This window comes from Salvelinus namaycush, chromosome 5 (genome assembly GCF_016432855.1).
Source record: "Salvelinus namaycush isolate Seneca chromosome 5, SaNama_1.0, whole genome shotgun sequence".
Taxonomy (NCBI): Eukaryota; Metazoa; Chordata; class Actinopteri; order Salmoniformes; family Salmonidae; genus Salvelinus; species Salvelinus namaycush.
This window is the reverse complement of record NC_052311.1, coordinates 2,822,766-2,842,693: the sequence shown is the minus strand read 5'-3', so window position 1 is coordinate 2,842,693 and position 19,928 is coordinate 2,822,766. Positions and strand designations below refer to the sequence as shown.

The 19,928-nt window shown below is 43.0% G+C and overlaps 2 protein-coding genes across 2 annotated transcripts in view; both read left to right on the top strand.

Moving 5' to 3' along the window:
• The first annotated feature begins 521 nt into the window (after window positions 1-521).
• Window positions 522-2,750, top strand: LOC120048902. Its single transcript, XM_038995218.1, has 3 exons — window positions 522-533; window positions 603-1,310; window positions 1,527-2,750. The coding sequence occupies exons 1-3, from the start codon at window positions 522-524 to the stop codon at window positions 1,590-1,592; spliced, it is 786 nt and encodes a 261-aa protein (XP_038851146.1). The 3' UTR covers window positions 1,593-2,750.
• Window positions 2,751-6,225: 3,475 nt separating this feature from the next.
• tspan17 (tetraspanin 17) overlaps window positions 6,226-19,928 on the top strand; it is a 50,092-nt gene continuing 36,389 nt past the window's right edge. The window contains exon 1 of the mRNA XM_038992888.1: window positions 6,226-6,767. Within this exon, the coding sequence (XP_038848816.1) occupies window positions 6,669-6,767 (99 nt within the window). The 5' untranslated portion in view covers window positions 6,226-6,668. The remainder of the gene's footprint in view (window positions 6,768-19,928) is intronic.

Here is a 19,928-nt window from a genome sequence, read left to right as displayed (position 1 = left end):
TAACCTTACTATGCAAAGAATCAAGGAACATTGGTGTTATTGTGGTGTTGATAACATCACAAATGGCCCAAAATGTACACTACAGTACAGTATATCCTTTTTTAATGAACAAGGGGGGGGGAAACAAAGCTTCTTTACCTATCGCAGTGCAATAATGCATCTATCCCCTCTATGTACTGGTTATACAGCTACTGTATGTTGTTTTATGTACTGCTTTGTTTCAAATGAATGTACAGATTGGCAGGTAGAGAGGTAGAAGAGAGACAGAGACAGACAAAAGGAGGGTTGACCTTTATGGAGAAAGTTTATGTAAGGTTTTATATGTTAACCAATGGGACACAATGTTACCGTTTCTAATACTGATATGTCTACTGTCCGGGCACAAACAACCAACTAACAATGGCTGGGGACATCAAATAGAGCATGTAGAAAATACTACATTCTGAGAGATATATAGGAAACGAAAGGGGGGATTGTTGTCACTAATGTTGTAGAGACAAACATTTGTGTGTACCACGACGATGACGATCAAGGTAGCCAATAGGAAAGATGAATAAAAGAGTCATTCCATTGGTTGAGAGTAGGCTGCAGTCAGACGTTAGGTTGGGATCGAGGTTGGCGTCGAGGTTGGGGTCAAGGTTGGGGTCGAGGTTGGCGTCGAGGTTGGCGTCGAGGTTGGCGTCGAGGTTGGGATCGAGGTTGGCGTAGAGGTTGGGGTCAAGGTTGGCGTCGAGGTTGGCGTCGAGGTTGGGGTCGAGGTTGGGGTCGAGGTTGGGGTCGAGGTTGGGATCGAGGTTGGGATCGAGGTTGGCGTCGAGGTTGGGATCGAGGTTGGCGTAGAGGTTGGGGTCAAGGTTGGGGTCGAGGTTGGCTTCGAGGTTGGGATCGAGGTTGGCGTCGAGGTTGGCGTCGAGGTTGGGGTCGAGGTTGGGGTCGAGGTGGGGTTCGAGGTTGGGGTCGAGGTTGGGGTCGAGGTTGGCGTCGAGGTTGGGATCGAGGTTGGCGTCGAGGTTGGGATCGAGGTTGGGATCGAGGTTGGCGTCGAGGTTGGGGTCGAGGTTGGGGTCGAGGTTGGGGTCGAGGTTGGCGTCGAGGTTGGCGTCGAGGTTGGGGTCGAGGTCGGCGTCGAGGTTGGCGTCGAGGTTGGGATCGAGGTTGGCGTCGAGGTTGGGGTCGGGGTCGAGGTTGGGATCGAGGTTGGCGTCGAGGTTGGGGTCGGGGTCGAGGTCGGGGTCGAGGTTGGGATCGAGGTTGGCGTCGAGGTCGGGGTCGAGGTTGGGGTCGAGGTTGGGATCGAGGTTGGCGTCGAGGTTGGCGTCGAGGTTGGGATCGAGGTTGGGGTCGAGGTTGGGGTCGAGGTTGGCGTCGAGGTTGGGGTCGAGGTTGGGGTCGAGGTTGGCGTCGAGGTTGGGGTCGAGGTCGGCGTCGAGGTTGGCGTCGAGGTTGGGGTCGAGGTTGGGGTCGAGGTTGGCGTCGAGGTTGGGGTCGAGGTCGGCGTCGAGGTTGGGATCGAGGTTGGCGTCGAGGTTGGGGTCGAGGTTGGGATCGAGGTTGGCGTCGAGGTTGGGGTCGAGGTTGGGATCGGACGATAGGAGTAGGTTTTTGTTACTCTTGCTGAAGCAAGGCCCTGTATTCCACATACACTACTCGAAATGCACATTTCAGTTTGCTTTACTTTTTTGTATTTGATCAAGTTTCACTTGATTTTGCACTTCTTTGTTTCATTCCATTATTCCTATTGGCACACAGTATCGGACTAACCTTGATTGGCTGAAACAGGTGTCATTCACACAGAAAACACACACTTTCTCCATAATCTGCATAGTAACAGTTAGAGACCGCCGCCACACACTGAACACACTATAATAGGCTTAAAAACAATTATCAGTTAATGTAACTGTTGTATTTCAAGGCCGGGGGGGTCACCAAGGCCACCGACATCATTCCACATCTCCCCCCCCGGCCCCCGTAGAGGATCACAAACAGAACGAGACCACAGGAAATACAGGAGTGGTTCTATTCTTGTCCCCTAAACACATAGGACTCTATGTGACCGCTGCATCAGCAAATTACTGACTAGTCACATGTGGGCTGTATTCATTAGACACCAAAACAGAAGAAAAAATGGACTGAAACAAGAAGGGACTACCTGAGCTTGTCCAATAAGGGTTTGTTTTCCTTTGCATAGCATTTTGCTACAGTGTACCCTAATGAATGCAACCCTGACAAATCTTTGACTGACCGGGACAGCTGGTGTTATGGTGACTTGGCACCTTGGGTGGGCAGGAATAACCTTCTCACTGTCACGGCTGCATCTTAAACGGCATCCTATGTAAACACATTGAGCTGGTTGGTTTTTCCCCTTGTCTCACGACGAGTGTTGTTTATCAGAACATTCACAACAAGAAAAGGTGAAATGCGGAAACTTCCATATGCTACCGAACAGTAGAAATCATCGGTATATCAACAACACACTATAGGGATAGGGTGGTATTTCAGATGTTGCCAATGTAGGGATCAGTCTCGAGTAACCCCCCCCCCCCCCCCCCCCCTTTCCTCTGTGAGTCCAACCTGCCCATCAACACAGGATGGCTATGTCCCAATCCCAAGTGTTGATTGTAATTAGTCCTCCATGTATTTTAACAATACATTGGGGCGGCAGGTAGCCTAGTGGTTAGAATGTTGGACTAGTAACTGAAAAGGTTGCTAGATCGAATCTCCGAGCTGACAAGGTAAACAAGCTGTCGTTCTACCCCCTGAACAAGGCAGTTAACCCACTGTTCCGGAACAAGGCAGTTAACCCACTGTTCCTGAACAAGGCAGTTAACCCACTGTTCCGGAACAAGGCAGTTAACCCACTGTTCCGGAACAAGGCAGTTAACCCACTGTTCCGGAACAAGGCAGTTAACCCACTGTTCCGGAACAAGGCAGTTAACCCACTGTTCCGGAACAAGGCAGTTAACCCACTGTTCCGGAACAAGGCAGTTAACCCACTGTTCCGGAACAAGGCAGTTAACCCACTGTTCCGGAACAAGGCAGTTAACCCACTGTTCCGGAACAAGGCAGTTAACCCACTGTTCCGGAACAAGGCAGTTAACCCACTGTTCCTAGGCCGTCATTGTAAACAAGAATTTGTTCTTAACTGACTTGGTTAAATTAAAAAACAAGAGGGGGGGAGATTTGAGTTTGAAAAAAAGGAAAAGTTTTATTGATAATATGACTAACAACACCATGTGTGTATCAACAATATGTCTCATGTACCCCTCCTTAATTCTGGGTTATTTAAATAACTGAACACAAAACAAAATAAAAGTGATGACACTAATTATATCAATGTTGTGTATGTGGTCTCTTTCCATTTAAGGTCACAATACACTTCAGTTACATTACAATGGTAAGAAGGGCCTATGTACTGTAAATGTTGTAGAGGCTAATCTGGGATAGTACAACAGAAAGAAGACTATGTACATTTTGTACAGGCTAATCATAGGATACCTAAATTCACGGTGTTTTGTCATCATACATTATGCTACTCAGGTTGCCCTGGTTCTTATCCACGCTCATAGTCTTTTATAGTATATGACAGGGGGAAAGGACTATGACGACATACTAACTCAGAATCATTTAATGCAGCACACCAGCAGCCACCAAGAGAAAATCAATACAGATAGCAGCTAACAAGCAAACACAAGTCTGTCAGGCAGACCTCTGGGCTTTCTGAGCCCCTTCAGCCATCTCACTGGTGTCTGTAAGAGATACTCTGTATGCGTCCCAAATGGAACTCCCTATTCCCTAAATAGTGCACTAATTTTTGACCAAGACCCATAGGTATCTGGTCAAAAGTAGTGCACTATATAGGGAACATGAGAACCAACTATATTGATTCTAGAGTTAAACATCTACTAGCTTCATTCACATGTATATATTTTGATAATTAATGTTGTCCTGAGAACATAGACAGACAGTAGTTACACATCATCTTGGGGATACTGACCGATTGAAATCTATTTGATATAAGATACTGAAGTAGCCTACATATTGTGGCAGCCAATCGCATGTAAAATGAAGGAGGAGAATTATTGGTGATTTACGGCCATGCATAGACTGCCACCTGTAGGAACTAAAGAGGGGAGTTTTAATGACCGTCTCTCCACCTGTAGTAATCTAACATACCACCAGGTGGCAGTACAACACAGGTCAGATATGAACGGGTCTTTTTTTCCCGTTGAAACGGCTTTTTATTGCAGAAAAAAAAGTATACTTACAAGAAGTATACAAACAGACAATGATAAAATATGCTAGAAGGGGTTACAACAAATTACAGATTATACAAAGACCTTAGAGGATGCAGACATATTGATTGTTTTAACAGCTTTCTTATTAGAAGAATGTTGAATATTCTTAATGTACTGCTCGGATTCCTTCTAGAAAACACGGAAGAGTGGTTTTTTATTAGTGAATTTACATTTATGAATATGACATTTTGCCATTAAGCACAATTAGAATTATGAGGTAAAAAATGTTTCTCTATCCTTATTATAGTTAAAGAAACCGAGCAGCACATTCTCCCATAATAAAAAATAAAAAAATTAATCAAGAATATTAACAATTATAAAACTATGAATATTTTTCTATAATTGTTTTACATGTAGACAATGTCAAAAGAAATGCAAATCTGCTTCTGGATGCTCAACATAAAAAGTACAGTTAATGTCAATGTCTTTTTGAGTTTCTTCAGGTAATGATTCGCAGGGTCATACTTATGGATCATTCTGAAAGAGACCTCTTTGACCTTGTTAACAAGCAGGTATTTGTGGTAATAACCAGACTTTTCCCCCAACATATATTATTGACAAATATATTCCAGTAATTTGTGACATAAGGAATGGATACAATGTCCCTTTGAAATAAAGCACGTATAGATCTGTTGTTCTGAGGGAGCAAGGAGAAACACATTGTTCCTATTGGAGAGTCACCTGGATTAAGCGAGGGTAGGTCAAGGAGGTGAGGTCTGGTTACACATCTAAACAACATGAGACTTCCAGATGGAATAGCATCAAAGACTATGGAGAACTCTCTATGTGTAACAGGGATATTGTAACGAGATAAAAATTCCTCATCGTTGAGTAACAATCCTTCTGCATTAAAAAGTTGACTCACCATCAGGATATGATAATTTAACCAGTTCTTTAAAAAATAAAGACTTGTTTCTATACAAAATATCGTTATTGTTCCAAATGAAATACCTATGCGGGAAAAGATTATGTTTATATATTAACGACCACGCTAAGAATACTTGTCTATGAAAAGCAGATAATTTGCTTTAGTAGATAAGGACAGGTCAGGAATCACGGATATAGCCTGGCTGACACAACACACGTGACTCACAGCACAGGCAGAGCTGTGACACAATGGTCTGGAAAGGAGGCCGTTCGTTAAAGCAATATTCGCTCAGAAATTGAGGAACGGGGTTTGATTGGTTCTCTCAATTTTTTTCTCTCCCCCTCATTGGTTAAGACTTGGTGTTGTTTTGGATTTGAAAATCCAACCATTGTAATGGAACGGTGAGGCGCTCGCTCGGAGGCTGTGTGTGACTGTGCGTGTGGGTGTTTGACTGAGAAAAGACACAGAGAGCCAACCAGTAAAATCACAGCCCCTTTCATTATGGACGCATTGTGCTGACAGCGTCAAAGGGCCATTCCAGACTTAAGCCAGGAGGACTTTGTGAGTTAGGTGTTAGCCAGACTATCACTGATAAATCTACAGCTACAGCACATTGATACAGCACAGCACAATCTATCCCCTAAGTTTAATGTTGTCAATTGTTGTCTTATTGCTGTATTGCTTAATTTGATCCATGTTAGTGTAACGGATGTGAAATGGCTAGCTAGTTAGCGGGTACGCGCTAGTGTCGGGCGAGGGGACGACGTAAAGTTATACTGTTACATTAGTTTTAGTTTAGTCGTTGTACAAGGTTGTCACATAAAAAGTCACACTTTAAACTGTCAAATAACAAATGCAAGAATTGTCGGTCCCTCTTACCTGGTAAGTATGTATTTATGTTATTCAAATACCTAAATAGTTTTCACAGGGTATATTCATCCCTCACCGTGGTTCTGTTTGGTCTGTGCACTGCGGCAGGAAGAAGCACACCGGCAGTGTTGTTAGTAAATAGTTCCAGTAGGGGTCGCTCTGGAAAAAGACATCTCCCATACATTTATCACGATGGGTTTCCTCAGCTCAGTGCAAATGACAGCGGGGTTTGTTGTTAACAAGAAAGGTGGAATGGAAAAACAGTCAAACGCTGTGAACGGGAGACATCGAGAACGTATCAACAAGACAACCTTTAATTGGATTTATCTTTCAACTATCTGATTAGTTAGGGAGAGTATACATTGAACCGCAGATGACTGTATATTATTTGTACACATCCAAAGTGTTTCTGGATCTGTTGTTAGCCAGGAAGCTAACATTATAGCTAGATGGTGATGTGTTTGTGATTTGGCTGGCTGGCTGATTGTTTCAAGTTGTTTTATGGAGCTAGGTAGCCTGTGTGCTACAAAAATAGTAGCTAGTTTGTCACTACCGTGATTGTAGGTTAGCAAACAAGCTAACTAACCAGTGGCGCTACATTGTTACTGTAGCTAGCGAGCCTCGACGTTTACAGGATGAATAACGTTAGCAGTCGAAAACACCAGCTTTTTAAAGGAGTCGAAGTGAGCTGCTGTGTCAAATACTTCTTGTTTGGATTTAACATCATATTCTGGGTAAGTACACTTACATTTGTATCTCACACCTGCATGCATTTATTCTAAACATGAGTTTTTCTAGTGTTGCACGAAAGAGAAGGTCAACTCTAACTTAGCTAAGTAGTTCAAGCTATTACTCCAGCGCCGTTCCTCCAAACTACATTCAGATATTATTTAATGAACAATCCTAAAATACTGTACAGTAAGTTAGTTCCTGACGTATGCATCCCAACATTGAGTGATTTGAAACTGTCAATATTTCCATTTCCTCTGTAGCTTTATAAAACAGTTGTTTGATTATCCATCGCCCATCTGCTTTTTATTTGACTCAATTGGGCAATATTTGTGTGTGTGTGGAGTCTTGTGTGGTTCCCAACAGCCATAATGTGTTCATGTGGGACAACAGAATGCCAACAACAGTAGGTAGTACATTATACTGTGGGTGAGTGGGCTCCCCATATTATTGATGAAGGTTTGGAGCGTGTGGGTTGTTATATATATGTGTGTGTAGCTAACTGTCCCTGACCTATCCTTGACTGTTAACCTCCATATAATAGCTACTCTCACTCTGAGCTAACCTACTCTGCCCATACACACCTCTTATAGCATGGCTTAGAGTGAACTAGTGTACAGTACATGGTAGCCACTGAGTCAGTGCAGCAACACTGTCATTATCACACACAAGGAGCTGATAGGCTACTAGTTAGGGACAGGGTTATTGTATGTTGCAGGCCTAAGTAGTAATTATAAAACCTGTTTGGATCCAGAATGCTGATTGGTTGATTTTTTTTTAACCCTTTATTTAACTTGGCAAGTCAGTTAAGAACAAATTCTTATTTTCAATGACGTCCTAGGAACAGTGGCCTTGTTCAGCGGCAGAACAACAGATTGTCAGCTCTGGGATTCGATCTTGCAACCTTCAGGTTACTAGTCCAACACTCTAACCACTAGGCCACCTGCTGCCCCTACACTTTCTGGGTAATACCTGTTCCATTAGATTTAACAATGTCCCACATCCCAGCCAGTCAATTTATATACTTCATCTCAGCTTGCTACTAGACTTGCGTTCTATTTGCCACATTTGGGGGTTGTTGCCGTTTTCCACAGTGTAAATATGAGTGTGAAGAGGCAGACTTAAGGAATTAATCTGATTTAAGGAAAAATCATTTATCAGGATCATTACAATGGATATATCCAGAGAAATGGCAATAGAAACACAAAGGTAAACAAACGAAAGTGCACATCGTTTGTTGTCCTTTCGGCTGCTTGATGTGATTGTGTGTTAGCTTTAGTTAGCTAGCTAGCGAATGAGAAGTAGCTAGCTTGCATAGCTTGATACCAAGGATTTGTTTAGCATAGCAACCATTGCAAATAGAATGGATAGAAGGAACGACCTGCCCATTTTGCTAGTAACTTCAGAATCTTATAACTAACGACTGGCTTTTTCCACAGACTATTTTGTATGATGGATGGATGAAATAAAACAGATTTACTTAATATAATGTTTTTAATAGAACATGTCATTGATCTTTTTTTTAATATGTTGGCAACTGTTTTATAAAAGCAATAAAGCCCTCGATCTCAGGAATGATTGAGAAAAACACCTTCCCTAAGAGCTGTTTCCTCTCCTTGGGTTCGTCCCCGGGCATTAGAACAGCCCTTAGTCTGGAGTTTTTCACACAATAATTCCCAGGATATCAAGCCTTATTGCTTAAGTAGCCTTGTCTGAGCCACAATGGCCCATATGTCAGGAGCCTACCTCCTGTACAGGACGCTAGTCTATTGTATGTAGTACTAGTTTGCAATCTTACAATCACAGACACCCTAAACCGAGTTTATCCAATGGCCTAAACAGTAGGGTTACACTGCTGGATAGGCTAACATGGCCTTAACAGTAGGGTTACACTGCTGTGCTGGACAGGCTAACACATTCCCACACCCTTCCCCTGTCTGTCTGATAAGTGCAACTGTTAAAACAACAGTCCCCTTCCCCTCCATTCTTTACTCCTCTCCTCCCTCTCTGTGTCACCTCCTTCCAGCCTGCCCTCTCCTCAATACCAGCCAGCCCTCCTCAATACCAGCCAGCCCTTCTCAATACCAGCCAGCCCTTCTCAATACCAGCCAGCCCTCCTCAATACCAGCCAGCCCTCCTCAATACCAGCCAGCCCTCCTCAATACCAGCCAGCCCTCTTCTCAATAATACCAGCCAGCCCTCTTCTCAATAATACCAGCCAACCTTCTCAATAATACCAGCCAGCCCTCTTCTCAATAATACCAGCCAACCCTCTCCTCAATACCAGGCTGCCCTCTCCTCAATACCAGCCAGCTCTCTCCTCAATACCAGCCAGCTCTCTCCTCAATACCAGCCAGCTCTCTCCTCAATACCAGCCAGCTCTCTCCTCAATACCAGCCAGCTCTCTCCTCAATACCAGCCAGCTCTCTCCTCAATACCAGCCAGCTCTCTCCTCAATACCAGCCAGCTCTCTCCTCAATACCAGCCAACCCTCTCCTCAATACCAGCCAGCTCTCTCCTCAATACCAGCCAGCTCTCTCCTCAATACCAGCCAACCCTCTCCTCAATACCAGCCAACCCTCTCCTCAATACCAGCCAACCCTCTCCTCAATACCAGCCAACCCTCTCCTCAATACCAGCCAACCCTCTCCTCAATACCAGACAGCCCTCTTCTCAATAATACCAGCCAACCCTCTCCTCAATACCAGCCAGCTCTCTCCTCAATACCAGCCAACCCTCTCCTCAATACCAGCCAACCCTATCCTCAATACCAGCCAGCCCTCTTCTCAATAATACCAGCCAACCCTCTTCTCAATAATACCAGCCAACCCTCTCCTCAATACCAGCCAACCCTCTCCTCAATACCAGCCAGCTCTCTCCTCAATACCAGCCAGCTCTCTCCTCAATACCAGCCAGCTCTCTCCTCACAGCTCTCTCCTCACAGCTCTCTCCTCAATACCAGGCTGCCCTCTCCTCAATACCAGCCAACCCTCTCCTCAATACCAGCCAACCCTCTCCTCAATACCAGCCAACCCTCTCCTCAATACCAGCCAGCTCTCTCCTCAATACCAGCCAGCTCTCTCCTCAATACCAGCCAGCTCTCTCCTCAATACCAGCCAGCTCTCTCCTCAATACCAGCCAACCCTCTCCTCAATACCAGCCAGCTCTCTCCTCAATACCAGCCAGCTCTCTCCTCAATACCAGCCAGCTCTCTCCTCACAGCTCTCTCCTCAATACCAGGCTGCCCTCTCCTCAATACCAGCCAGCTCTCTCCTCAATACCAGCCAGCTCTCTTCTCAATACCAGCCAGCTCTCTTTCATTTTATGAAATGGATCACATCTTTTAAGAAAAAAAAAACAATAGCTTTTTGCCCGTGAGGAAAATACATTGTGGTCATCCTCACAATTGAATCCAGTGCTCCATGAAAGCAACTGCCTTCTCTTGGGCTAAATCTGTGTTCACTAAACTGTGTGTGTGTGTGTGTGTGTGTGTGTGTGTGTGTGTGTGTGTGTGTGTGTGTGTGTGTGTGTGTGTGTGTGTGTGTGTGTGTGTGTGTGTGTGTGTGTGTGGTTTATTCCCTTCACAAAAAAGGTCTTGATTAGTTGTTAGACCATTCCTGGGGGAACAAGCAAACTATTAGGTTACAGCTGTTCTAGTGGTTGCAGTGTTAGGGTGTTGACGATATTGAAAACCCTTAGAGACCATAACACCAGCCTCCACTGGCCCCCACCCTCTTTTCAATGCCTTCTACCCTATTGTACTGAGCAGAGGCATTGTGTGCCGGGGTTGTTTCACGCTCATGAACGTACACACACACACAGACACACACACACACACACACACACACACACACACACACACACACACACACACACACACACACACACACACACACACACACACACACACAGAGTAAGAAGAACAAAGGATGGAGGGTGTTGATGTGTTTTTCCCTGAGACGCTGTGTCCCACGACTCCTACCACGGTTCTTCAACCAGATACGATCCACGTGCACTCCTCCTCTTCCTCCTTACCATAACCATCTTTCTACCTCATTTCCCTCAGCCTATTTCAATACTACAGCACACTCTGCTCATTAGAATCAATAATTGATATAATAATCAACTGTTGAGATGTTAAACTGACACATTCCAGTTCTTACAATGCTGCCCCCACAGCTACTCGCCCAAGCCTTCCCCATTTCTCCTTCTCCCAAATCCAGTCAGCTGATGTTCTGAAAGAGCTGCAAAATCTAGACCCCTACAAATCAGCCGGGCTAGATAATCTGGACCCTTTCTTTCTAAAATGATCTGCTGAAATTGTTGCCACCCCTATTACTAGCCTGTTCAACCTCTCTTTTGTGTCGTCTGAGATTCCCAAAGATTGGAAAGCAGCTGCGGTCATCCCCCTCATCAAAGGGGGGACACTCTTGACACAAACTGCTACAGACCTATATCTATCCTACCCTGCCTTTCTAAGGTCTTCGAAAGCCAAGTCAACAAACAGATTACCGACCATTTCGAATCCCACCGTACCTTCTCTGCTATGCAATCTGGTTTCAGAGCTGGTCATGGGTACACCTCAGCCACGCTCAAGGTCCTAAACGATATCTTAACCGCCATCGATAAGAAACAATACTGTGCAGCCCTATTCATTGACCTGGCCAAGGCTTTCGACTCTGTCAATCACCACATCCTCATCGGCAGACTCGACAGCCTTGGTTTCTCAAATGACTGCCTCGCCTGGTTCACCAACTACTTCTCTGATAGAGTTCAGTGTGTCAAATTGGAGGGTCTGTTGTCCGGGCCTCTGGCAGTCTCTATGGGGGTGCCACAGGGTTCAATTCTTGGACCGACTCTCTTCCCTGTATACATCAATGATGTTGCTCTTGCTGCTGGTGAGTCTCTGATCCACCTCTACGCAGACGACACCATTCTGTATACTTCTGGCCCTTCTTTGGACACTGTGTTAACTACCCTCCAGGCGAGCTTCAATGCCATACAACTCTCCTTCCGTGGCCTCCAATTGCTCTTAAATGCAAGTAAAACTAAATGCATGCTCTTCAACCGATCGCTGCCTGTACCTGCCCGCCTGTCCAACATCACTACTCTGGACGCTTCTGACTTAGAATATGTGGACAACTACAAATACCTAGGTGTTTGGTTAGACTGTAAACTCTCCTTCCAGACTCACATCAAACATCTCCAATCCAAAGTTAAATCTAGAATTGGCTACCTATTCCGCAACAAAGCATCCTTCACTCATGCTTCCAAACATACCCTCGTAAAACTGACCATCCTACCGATCCTTGACTTCGGTGATGTCATTTACAAAATAGCCTCCAATACCCTACTCAATAAATTGGATGCAGTCTATCACAGTGCCATCTGTTTTGTCACCAAAGCCCCATATACTACCCACCACTGCGACCTGTACGCTCTCGTTGGCTGGCCCTCGCTTCATACTCGTCGCCAAACCCACTGGCTGCAGGTCATCTACAAGACCCTGCTAGGTAAAGTCCCCCCTTATCTCAGCTCGCTGGTCACCATAGCAGCACCCACCCGTAGCACGCGCTCCAGCAGGTATATCTCTCTGGTCACCCCCAAAACCAATTCCTCCTTTGGCCGCCTCTCCTTCCAGTTCTCTGCTGCCAATGACTGGAACGAACTACAAAAATCTCTGAAACTGGAAACACTTATCTCCCTCACTAGCTTTAAGCACCAGCTGTCAGAGCAGCTCACAGATTACTGCACCTGTACATAGCCCATCTATAATTTAGCCCAAACAACTACCTCTTCCCCTACTGTATTTATTTATTTATTTATTTTTGCTCCTTTGCACCCCATTATTTCTATCTCTACTTTGCACATTCTTCCACTGCAAATCAACCATTCCAGTGTTTTACTTGCTATATTGTATTTACTTCGCCACCATGGCCTTTTTTTTGCCTTTACCTCCCTTATCTCACCTCACTTGCTCACATTGTATATAGACTTATTTTTCTACTGTATTATTGACTGTATGTTTGTTTTACTCCATGTGTAACTATGTGTTGTTTGTATGTGTCGAACTGCTTTGCTTTATCTTGGCCAGGTCGCAATTGTAAATGAGAACGTGTTCTCAACTTACCTACCTGGTTAAATAAAGGTAAAATAAATAAAAAATAAAATAAATTGTTCCAAACGGTCAGAAGAATTATATTGTAATCTATAGACATAATATGCATGCAGCTCCTCACCTTATTTAAAAATAAATGTTTTATTTATCTCCAGTATTTTCCACATTTATTCCACTGACTTCCCCTTTAACTCCTGTACAACTTAAATATATAATTTAGATTTTTGGCAACTTGAAAAACCGACTCTTCCTCTGTTTACACTACCCCTCGCTACCTCATAGATTGGAACCCCTCTGGAGCGATCACATCTGTTAATATCAGGTCTCCACTGTAACATTATACAACTCTGTTAATATCAGGTCTCCACTGTAACATTATACAACTCTGTTAATATCAGGTCTCCACTGTAACATTATACAACTCTGTTAATATCTGGTCTCCACTGTAACATTATACAACTCTGTTAATATCAGGTCTCCACTATAACATTATACAACTCTGTTAATATCTGGTCTCCACTGTAACATTATACAACTCTGTTAATATCAGGTCTCCACTGTAACATTATACACCTCTGTTAATATCAGGTCTCCACTGTAACATTATACAACTCTGTTCATATCAGGTCTCCACTATAACATTATACAACTCTGTTCATATCAGGTCTCCACTATAACATACAACTCTGTTCATATCAGGTCTCCACTGTAACATTATACAAATCTGTTCATATCAGGTCTCCACTGTAACATTATACAACTCTGTCCATATCAGGTCTCCACTGTAACATTATACAACTCTGTCCATATCAGGTCTCCACTGTAACATTATACAACTCTGTTAATATCAGGTCTCCACTGTAACATTATACAACTCTGTTAATATCAGGTCTCCACTATAACATTATACAACTCTGTTAATATCTGGTCTCCACTGTAACATTATACAACTCTGTCCATATCAGGTCTCCACTGTAACATTATACAACTCTGTTAATATCAGGTCTCCACTGTAACATTATACAAATCTGTTCATATCAGGTCTCCACTGTAACATTATACAACTCTGTCCATATCAGGTCTCCACTGTAACATTATACAACTCTGTTAATATCTGGTCTCCACTGTAACATTATACAACTCTGTCCATATCAGGTCTCCACTGTAACATTATACAACTCTGTTAATATCAGGTCTCCACTGTAACATTATACAAATCTGTTCATATCAGGTCTCCACTGTAACATTATACAACTCTGTCCATATCAGGTCTCCACTGTAACATTATACAACTCTGTCCATATCAGGTCTCCACTGTAACATTATACAACTCTGTTAATATCAGGTCTCCACTATAACATTATACAACTCTGTTAATATCAGGTCTCCACTATAACATTATACAACTCTGTTAATATCTTAATATAGGCTAGTCCCTGGGGAAAGGTAGTTGTAGAGGGAGACAGCAGTTGAGCATCTCTATCTCTCTAATCCCCCTGCATTAATTTAATGGGATTACACTAACCTCTGATCTCTAACAGTGGAGGCTCCTCAGAGGAGGAAGGGGAGGACCATCCTCTTCAGTGAATTTCATAAAAATAAAATATTGAAACATTAAAGTTATCCTTTTAAAATATAACGTTACTAAATACATTCATGTGCAATGAAAGTCTACAGTAGCCTCAACAGCACTCTGTAGAGTAGCACGATGGTGTAGCCGGAGGACAGCTAGCTTCCGTCCTCCTCTGGGTACGTTGACTTCATTACAAAACCTAGGAGGCTCATGGTTCTCACCCCCTTCCATAGACTTACAATTATGACAACTTCCAGAGGACTTCCTCCAACCTATCAGAGCTCTTGCTGCACGAACTGACATGTTGTCCACCCAATCAAAGGATCAGTGAATGAATCTAGTACTGAAATCATAAACTACAGCTAGCTAGCACTGCAGTGCATTGAATGTGGTGAGTAGTTGACTCAAAGAGAGAGAGAAGACATTAATTGAACAGTTTTGAACAAATTCATTTCTTAAAAAATTAAGGAGCTAGAGAGCGAGAGCTATATATTATCATTTTAAAAATGTTTTTTTTACTTTCACTTAGCTAGCGAATGCAGCTAGTTAGTTTAGCCTACTGAAACACCCTGCTCAAACAGAGGGATGCTATGTTAGCTAGCTGGCTATGGCTATCCAGCACAACACTGGAACTCTTCCAAGTCAAGTTACGCTTTTCATTTTATTAATTTATTGCCACCGTGGCCTACCGGTGTAACTGCTAAACTGCTTGCTACCTGTACACTGTACTGCATGATGGTAGCGAGTTTTTCTAACGTGTTAGTTCTAGTAGCTATGGTGACCTATGACGTAAATAGGGTGACAACGATGTAGGCTGTGTGTAGCGGTTAGTGGTTATGATATGAAGTTTTGGTTTGGAAATATTTTTTTCCGCCTGGTCACAGAAAGCTGATGTGTTGCGCACTGAAGTCCACAAGCGAATAAGAGAGGAGGAGAGCACGTAGATGTGAGAAAGAATACAACAATCAAAGGGATCTCGCTGTTATGTGGCTGCTATGAAAGTGAAATGTGTTTGTGTGTGATCGGGGGTGTATTCATTCCGCCAATTCTGTTGAAAAAAAAAAACGTTTCTTAAATGGAAGCAACGGAACAAAATGAGAAACATACCTGAATATTAACTCTTGTTTGCAACTGTTGGACTCATGAATACGCCCTATGTCAGCTAGATGCAGGCAAGAGTGTGCAAGGCAATATTGAATATGTCAATGTCTGTTACCTTGATTACTGAAATGTCTCTCGACCTGTGTGCACTTACGTTGTAAACTTTCATTCATAGTCCAGGTTGTATCAACCTCATGATGGGGACAGGGAACATTAGAGAGTCATGTAGTAGCCTAAACGTATTGTTGTTACATTGAACTGGGTGAATGGAATATGAATGACAGTCATCCAATATGCTGTAATAGAAATAAGGTCATGTTCATGAAACCATTATAATTGTCCTCCCTCATCTGACCGCCACTGATCTCCAACTCATACCTTACCTGGACTCTCACTCTGTTGTACTCCCCAGTCACAGCCAGGTCCCAGGGGCATCCTGAATAAAACATTCCGTCCCTCCCCCATCCTTTCCCTGTCTGTCTGCCTGTGTGTGATTGAAAGGGTGATGATGATATGGTGATGGGGATATGTTGCTTATTGAAAGGGTGATGATGATATGGTGATGGTGATATGTTGCTGATTGAAAGGGTGATGGTGATATGTTGCTGATTGAAAGGGTGATGATGATATGGTGATGGGGATATGTTGCTGATTGAAAGGGTGATGGTGATATGTTGCTGATTGAAAGGGTGATGATATGTTGCTTATTGAAAGGGTGATGATGATATGGTGATGGGGATATGTTGCTGATTGAAAGGGTGATGATGATATGGGGATATGTTGCTGATTGAAAGGGTGATGATGATATGGTGATGGGGATATGTTGCTGATTGAAAGGGTGATGATATGTTGCTTATTGAAAGGGTGATGATGATATGGTGATGGGGATATGTTGCTGATTGAAAGGGTGATGATGATATGGGGATATGTTGCTGATTGAAAGGGTGATGATGATATGGTGATGGTGATATGTTGGTGATTGAAAGGGTGATGATGATATGGTGATGGTGATATGTTGCTGATTGAAAGGGTGATGATGATATGTTGCTTATTGAAAGGGTGATGATGATATGGTGATGTTGATATGTTGCTTATTGAAAGGGTGATGATGATATGGTGATGGGGATATGTTGCTTATTGAAAGGGTGATGATGATATGGTGATGGGGATATGTTGCTGATTGAAAGGGTGATGATGATATGGTGATGGTGATATGTTGCTGATTGAAAGGGTGATGATGATATGTTGCTTATTGAAAGGGTGATGATGATATGTTGCTTATTGAAAGAGTGATGGGGATATGTTGCTGATTGAAAGGGTGATGATGATATGTTGCTTATTGAAAGGGTGATGATGATATGTTGCTTATTGAAAGGGTGATGGGGATATGTTGCTTATTGAAAGGGTGATGATGATATGGTGATGGGGATATGTTGCTGATTGAAAGGGTGATGATGATATGGTGATGTTGATATGTTGCTGATTGAAAGGGTGATGATGATATGGTGATGGGGATATGTTGCTGATTGAAAGGGTGATGATGATATGGTGATGGGGATATGTTGCTGATTGAAAGGGTGATGATGATATGGTGATGTTGATATGTTGCTGATTGAAAGGGTGATGGTGATATGGTGATGGGGATATGTTGCTGATTGAAAGGGTGATGATGATATGGTGATGGGGATATGTTGCTGATTGAAAGGGTGATGATGATATGGTGATGTTGATATGTTGCTTATTGAAAGGGTGATGATGATATGTTGCTTATTGAAAGGGTGATGTTGATATGTTGCTTATTGAAAAGGTGATGATGATATGGTGATGGTGATATGTTGCTGATTGAAAGGGTGATGATGATATGTTGCTGATTGAAAAGGTGATGTTGATATGTTGCTTATTGAAAGGGTGATGATGATATGGTGATGGGGATATGTTGCTGATTGAAAGGGTGATGGTGATGGTGATATGTTGCTTATTGAAAGGGTGATGATGATATGGTGATGTTGATATGTTGCTTATTGAAAGGGTGATGATGATATGGTGATGGGGATATGTTGCTGATTGAAAGGGTGATGGTGATGGTGATATGTTGCTGATTGAAAGGGTGATGATGATATGGTGATGGGGATATGTTGCTTATTGAAAGGGTGATGATGATATGGTGATGGGGTTATGTTGCTGATTGAAAGGGTGATGATGATATGGTGATGGTGATATGTTGCTGATTGAAAGGGTGATGATGATATGTTGCTTATTGAAAGGGTGATAATGGTATGGTGATGTTGATATGTTGCTGATTGAAAGGGTGATGGTGATATGGTGATGGTGATATGTTGCTTATTGAAAGGGTGATGATGATATGGTGATGGTGATATGTTGCTGATTGAAAGGGTGATGATGATATGGTGATAGGGATATGTTGCTGATTGAAAGGGTGATGGTGATATGTTGCTGATTGAAAGGGTGATGATGATATGGTGATGGGGATATGTTGCTGATTGAAAGGGTGATGGTGATATGTTGCTGATTGAAAGGGTGATGGTGATATGTTGCTGATTGAAAGGGTGATGATGATATGGTGATGGGGATATGTTGCTGATTGAAAGGGAAGTGGCAACAACAGATCTAGGCCTACTCGAAGAGGCTCTCAATAACAACATGCTTAGGGTCATTTCCATGTAAAAGGACCCATGAACACCAACATGTGAATTTCATAGGAGCTAGTTGCAAATCTCTGGTGAAGCCAGAAAAAAAAGAAGCCATATTTGAACCTATGTGTTGTGATAATTGCCTTGTCTGCTTTATAACCTGTTGATTCATATGCCTTGCGACCGTGATATATATGCCTAAAGGCCGAGACAATAGGAAGACACAGTGGCAGAATAAATTGAACCACACCTTTGTTTCATCACAAAATTAGAGAACAACTTCTGTCCGGTGAAGTCCACGAAACAGTTACGTGGCCTACAGCATGTTCAAGCAAGTTGATGTTTCTGACATTCTGACACATGTAATCAAACACTTCATGAGAGCTCATGTTGCGCAACATTTCTAGAGGGTTTGCAATTGCACAAAAAAACAGAGTGATGGCCTCTACTAAAAAGAGGAGGACCCCATCAGCTTTCTATAGGCTAGGCCTACTATATTTATTTCTCAACTTCCTAATATTAAGCACATTGCTTATATTTACAACAGGAGTATAGCCTACCTGGCTGGCATGAACATGAACCACAGGAAAGCGTCCTCCATTCACTATTTAAGTGCATAGATGACATAAAAAAGTAAATGTGGACAGTTGTTCCAAAATCTTCATTATGCACCTTGGAATTGGATAAGGACGCGGGCAGTTGTGTCCCCGATGTGTCTGTCTTCACTTGTAGCCTGTGAGAAAGACCCCATCCCGTGATGGAGAGCCATATAAGTGAGAGGTGATATAGAGCACTCAGGGAGAAGGGCACAACGCAGCTCTCTGGGTCAAAGGCCGCTGGCCGCAAAAGGCATGGGTTATTTTAGGGTGCACTACGGCCTCACAAAAGGGGATGCGGCCATGAAATGATGGACCTTAACAAGTGCTTGTCAAATTGTGAATGAGAGACTGATGTGGTGTGTACAGCCTGCTTGCTCAAAAAAACTAAGCAGAGCTCATGCCTTTCAAGCAACTTTTTTCAAATCATCATTAGAGTCGCGTCATGCAGCCTTACAATGTATTAAAAATCAAAACATATAGCCCAAAGTTTGTAGAAAATCTAAAGTTACATTACTAACTCTAAATTTAGCATATACAGTTGAAGTCGGAAGTTTACATACACCTTAGCCAAATACATTTAAACTGTTTTTGATAATAATAATAATAGAGTGATTTATTTAAGCTTTTATTTCTTTCATCACATTCCCAGTGGGTCAGAAGTTTACATACAGTCTTTAAATTGTTTAACTTGGGTCAAACATTTCAGGTAGCCTTCCACAAGCTTCCCACAATAAGTTGGGTGAATTTTGGCCCATTCCTCCTGACAGAGCTGGTGTAACTTAGTCAGGTTTGTAGGCCTCTTTGCTCGCACACGCTTTTTCAGTTCTGCCCACAAATGTTCTATAGGATTGAGGTCAGGGCTTTGTGATGGCCACTCCAATACCTTGACTTTGTTGTCCTTAAGCCATTTTGCCACAACTTTGGAAGTATGCTTGGGGTCATTGTCCAATTGGAAGACACTTTTGCGACCAAGCTTTAACTTCCTGACTGATGTCTTGAGATGTTGCTTCAATATATCCACATAATTTTCCTCCCTCATGATGCCATCTATTTTGTGAAGTGCACCAGTCCCTTCTGCAAGAAAGCACCCCCACAACATGATGCTGCCACCCCCGTGCTTCACG